The 5,456-nt window shown below is 53.7% G+C and overlaps 1 protein-coding gene across 1 annotated transcript; it reads right to left on the reverse strand.

Annotated features, from left to right (window-relative positions):
- Nucleotides 1-1,480: 1,480 nt before the first annotated feature.
- Nucleotides 1,481-4,941, reverse strand: KLHL34 (kelch like family member 34). Its single transcript, XM_034649926.1, has one exon. It carries the CDS (start codon nucleotides 4,451-4,453, stop codon nucleotides 2,507-2,509), a length of 1,947 nt encoding a protein of 648 aa, XP_034505817.1. The 5' UTR covers nucleotides 4,454-4,941; the 3' UTR covers nucleotides 1,481-2,506.
- Nucleotides 4,942-5,456: the final 515 nt, after the last annotated feature.

The following is a 5,456-nucleotide window of genomic DNA, read 5'->3' on the forward strand; positions in this document are numbered from 1 at the left end:
TATATATATATATATATATATAAAATTTCAGCCCAAACTCATGTTTTTAAACTCCAGCTTCTAAAAAACAAGGGATAAACTGAAACGAATCAACTTTCCAGTTAGTTTACAATTTTCCCCCTAGTCCATTAATTAAACTTATGTAATTATATTACAGGCAGGGAAGTAAAATACATTTAGTTACAGGCCAATATGTGTTCTAATATCGAAAACAATGTTGAAAAATAAAAATGTGCCTCTCTCCTGAGGAGCAAGAGGATAATGGTCATTCAGAGATATATTACATTGAATTATATGAGAGAAAGAATTTACAGAGGTTTTTCCTAGCTTCATGAATTGTTTCTATAGAGTGGATGAAGTCTGTGAAAAAGTCCTCTTCATATATTTTCCATTTATAAGTATCTCGTTTTTGAAAGTGATCACAGCATGATAATGACTGTACTGCTTTTTAGTGTCTGGCTGCATAACGTACAAGTCACAATTTGCTGTTTTTTTTAGGAGGAAGAAGAGACCCTCCTTTACTATTCTATATCCTAAAATCTACTTCTAATCAGCTTTATACTGTTGCCTGTACAGCTCAGTGAATGTACTTTCATCTCTAAGAGTTCAGATATATGCCAGTGAATATTTTTGCTGTAGAGGAGAAAGTAAAAACTCCACAGCAGGGATCTTTTTCTTTGCTTTTGAAACCAACATTGAATCACTATCGTTTTGCAGACTTTGCACACTGTACAGGAGAGTGGCCTTTCTACAGCACATTTTCAGTAATCCTATATTTAGTCAAAATGGATGAGAAATCATGTATTAATGTTTGTATGGAATTTTGGGTCTAGTGTAATATTTTTATCATTTAAAAAAACCTATTTGTAAAAACATTTATTTACTGCATGGATATTGACGTACATTAAATTTGTGGAATTTTGTATATGTAAAAAAAAGAAACCCAAAACCTCTTGTCCTAAAATGAAGTGTGCTTGTTACAGGTGTTTAGACTTGTTGATGTTTACTAGACCAAATGTGTACATTCACTTAAAAATATATGTACCTGATGGATGTGTCATGAATACAGTGGCAAGGTTGTGCCCTGTAAAGAATGAGCAGTTGATGGAAAGACTAGCTGTGTTGCTACTAAGCAGCTTTTACTTTTGTAAAGTCAGCTCTGTGGTTTTAAATGGTAAAAATTAAACTAATGAATTTTAAAAGACTCGTGACTAGCTTAGCATGAAAGAGACCTTTTAACACTATATTTATCTGTACATTTTATTGCATTAGTTTCAAATCTAGGAGAGAGGCAGCACTGTAAACTGAAGTGAAATAAATTTAGCTCTTAATGAATCCTTATAAGGCACCTACTTTATTCATACAGAGTCCTCACCACATTTCTCTGATACCTAATCACAGAGCCTCCCTCCCCCTCACCCCTTCCCTAGTCAGGGAACTTTGCCACTCCATCCGTGGTACAAGCCAGAAGCAGCAGCTGTTCCGTGTGTGCAAGGATCTTTTCTGAGACCCTACAAAATCAAGCTCCTTTCCCATTTAGCTGACACAAACTTGAAAATTTCACCTACTCCTCTTTCCTTTCTATTCTTGGGTAGTTGGGGTGGGGGGGAACCGCCAAAAATGTGTTTTTTGTGGGGTTTTTTGTTGTTGTTGTTGTTGTTGTTGTTTTCTTTTTTACAAATATAACCTACGGCATGTCTGCAGAATGAACTTTTAAAGAAGATGAAAGAAGTAAGTTTGGGTTTTGCTAGATGTTCCATGTAACCAGAAGAACCTGATTATTATGGCTAAAGACTGCTGAAATAAAACTTAAAACTAATGAGCTGCCTAAAGCCATGCCAAAACCAGGCTAGGGGTAATAATGAGGGACAAAAGAACTTAACCTAGGATATTTTCTCCAAGAAAAAAGTGCTTTCTTAGAAATTTTTTCCCACTCAGTTCTACATTTATATTAAACCATCAGAGCAGAACTATAAACGTGGTTCTGAATCATAAAATCATAGTTCTCCTTACAATGATTTCATGCTATTTCATGAAGGCACTTTCCCTTCACTATTTATTCAGATAATGCTATCTTTTCCGACTATTTCTTACAGCCTTTATAGCTAACAATTTTCCGGGTTTTGTATACAACTTCTTGTGGTACTTTTTTGGCCTTGTTTGTTTGGCACAAAAGTAATCACTGTTTAGCACCTAGGGCAAAACTTTAACTGTAAGAGGGAAAACAGGGCCATATTTTATTTTCAAAAGTCCATTTCTAGACCAGCATGAGTCTTCCTAGAAATCCCCAGCTCATTGAAGCCTATTCATACATTCTATTTTGACCCCTCTAGCCTCCCATTCTCAGATTAAGGGACATTTTTCCTCTTCGACCAAGCCTTTGTTTGCATCCTTAAACTTCAGAAGCCGCTCTGCTCCCAGAGTCTCATTCTTAGGAAAAGCCCACGCGTTACTCTGTAAGCCTGCTCAAGCGCGACTTTTTCTCCTCTGTCGTCCGGAGACTGCACTAACCCAATAAGCCCAGCACTAAATCTGGCGCCTCTCCGAGCCCTCCCTCCCTCTCCTCATCCCCACCCTCAGCCAGCTGCAGCACTGCGCACTGGAGGCCATTCCAGGCCCAGGGTAGCGCGCAGCCAATGTCCTCCCAGCGGTCCAGGTCGAGGTCATAGCCCACCACGTTGCGGGTAGGCACCTGCCGCGAGTCCCGCCATTTGAGGCCGCCCAGCAGCAGCGCCGTCTCCTCCACCACGGCCAGCCCATAGCAGAAGCGATCATAGGGTAGCGGCCGCAGCCGAGTCCACTGGTCCGTGCCGGGGTCATAGCGTTCGATCTCAGAGAAGGGCTCATAGCGCCCCAGAAAGGCGAACACCGCGCCGCGCAGCACAGCCATATGGTGCCCGAAGCGGGCCGTGCTCATGGGCGCCCTCTTGCTCCACGCGCGCTCCCCAGGGCCCAGGGCATACACTTCCCGGAGGCTGCTCGCGCCGCCCTCGCCTCTTCCCGCCTTACCCCCAGAGATGTACACGACGCCGCGGTCCCCGACGGCCCCCGCGTGGCCGTGCAGCGCCCGCGGCAGTGCCCCGGCCGCCGTCCAGCGGTCCCGGCGCAGGTCATACATTTCTACGGACGCCAGCGCCTGGCCGTCCGCGCCCAGACCCCCGACAGCCAGGAGCCCCTCGCCCACGGCGCCGCACCAGAAATGGGCCCGCGCTTCCCGCATAGCTGGCACCGCGGTCCAAGCGTGGAAGCGCGGGTCGTAGCGGTGCACCTCGGCCGTGACCGCCCGCACGCCGTCTGCCGGGGGTGAGGCGGCGCCATCAGAAGGACTCTCCCCGCCCAGGACGAACAGGAAATTGCCTACGGTGCACACGCTGTGCCCCAATAGCGGCGCAGGCAGCCGTGTGAGACTGCGCCAGCGGTGGTTGTACACGTCGAAGGCCACCACGTCCTGGGTGAACTCCCAATCCTCCTCCTCTTCCAATTGCTCATCTTCCTCCTCCTCCTCCTCCTCTGGCTCGGCTGCGGCGACCCTGCCCCTGGCTACCCCCCGGGGGACCACGACCTCCTCGGTCACTGCCTCCCGCGCCCTGCACCCCCCTACCAACAAGATGCGGGTTTGGGGACTCCGGACGCTGGTCTGCTCGCCCTGCAAGAGCGGCTGGCGGGAGGGCGCCGTGTGGTAGTTGAGGGCCTGGATGATGAGGCCCTTGACCCGGGGAGGCAGGACGAGGCCAGAGCCCGAGTACACGCGCCGCAGCACGTCAGCAGGTACTAGGCCGAAGCGAACTCGCTCGAGCAGCGAGGCGCAGTGGGCCAGGCGTTCGGCCTCAGGCTCCTGCCGCAGCCAGGCCAGTGCTAGACCCAGCAGCCAGGCCTCAGGCACCCGCGCCACGTCGGGGGCACCCAACACAGCCTTCAGCGACGTAGGGTTCAGCTCCAGCAGCCCCATGGGGCCCGCGCCCCGCAGCAGCAGCTCCCGCAGGTGGCGCACAATACAGCTCTCTGCGGTGCCCAAAGTGTGCGCCAGGCCGAAGCGCGCCGCCACGTTGGCGGCGAAGCAGCAGTTCTCCGGCGCCAGCTGGCGTTCCAGGTAGCGGCCACACAGCCCCAGTGCCTCGGTCACCTGCAGGTAGCTGGCGGCCTCCAGCGTGTCTTCCACCGTGTCCATGGAGAGCGGCAGCCAGGCTGTGTAAATGAAGTCCAGCAAGCGCTGCAGGCCGGCCGCCGACGGCACGTGTAGGTGGATCACGCTGGCCCTGGATTCCCGGGTGTGGCTCTTGAACAGGGCCCTGAAGTAGTCGCTGGAACACGCGAGCAGCGACCTATGCGCCAGGAACTCGCTGCCCTCGACCTCCAGCGTCACATCGCACAGGAAGCCCTCCGCGCGCAGGGCCTGATAGCCGGTGAGCAGTGCGCCGCCATGAGCTTTACAGTAAGATAGGAAGTAACTCATGATGTCCCGGGCGGGAAGCAGCCTGGCCGGGGACCCGGCACGGCCAGAGGCATCTCGGGGCACAGCGCCCCAGGGCCCCCTACGCGAGCCCCACAGCCCCTAGCAGGGGCCCGTTTTTGCCTGCTCAGCTTAAAGCCCAGGGCTCCTTCATCCAGGCCTGCAGATATCCCTGTACCCCTCAGAGCAAACTCGGTCGGGAAATGGTTTCCAGAAGCTCCCAGTAGCGGAGGGCACGGAGTTTGGAGTCTTTCAGAGGGAGCAGGGTTTGCTTTTGGCTGCTCCCGAGGCTCCCAGCGCGTTGCCCAAAGCCCCCTCCCCGTCCCAGTTTGGGGAGCCCACACCTGCGCGCCAGGGGCCGCAGTGGCCACGCACCATCACCTGGAAGGGCCGAGCTGTGGGTGGACTGATTCTGAGGGGTGCTGGATCTCCGACGGCGCTGATGCGCGGATGTGGCCCGGCTCGGGGCGTCCCGGGAGTGCGGGGCGAAGGCTCTGTCCTCCCGGGGGTGGACGAGGAGGACGGACACTGCGGGCACCCGCGAGGGCCTGGGACAACTGGGTATGGGGCGGGGGGGGGGTGAGCTTGTTCCCCGCGGAGGATCAAATCAAAGCCTGGGGGATTAAGGAGGGGGGGCGCAGGTCAGGGCGGCGGGTCGGAGGCATGATTGGGCGCTGTACATAACATGCTGGTAGCTCACAGCGACAGGAATAGCGCGCGGTCTCGGCCTCCCGGGCGCGCCCCGCCCCGCGCCCCGGCTGCTGGCCGCGAACCCAGGGCCGGGGCTCTGGAGGGAGCGGCCCGGGCCTGGGACGTGACTCCGGTGACCCGAGGAGTCGCCGGTCACCAGGGGGGTCTCGAGAACTCTGCTAGGGCTGCGGGAGGCGCTCACTGGAGGGGCTCAAGTCGCCGGGGACCCTGTACCAGGTGGTGTCTGGGGAGAGGCGGCCGGCTGGGCCGGAGGAGTGTCGATTCCCTGATGCACTTGCGGCTGGGAAAGAAACCC

Source organism: Ailuropoda melanoleuca, chromosome X (assembly GCF_002007445.2).
Source record: "Ailuropoda melanoleuca isolate Jingjing chromosome X, ASM200744v2, whole genome shotgun sequence".
NCBI lineage: Eukaryota > Metazoa > Chordata > Mammalia > Carnivora > Ursidae > Ailuropoda > Ailuropoda melanoleuca.

Coding starts and splice junctions, on each gene's coding strand:
- KLHL34 (XM_034649926.1), bottom strand. CDS start 4,453: ATGAGTTACTTCCTATCTTACTGTAAAGCTCATGGCGGCGCACTGCTC.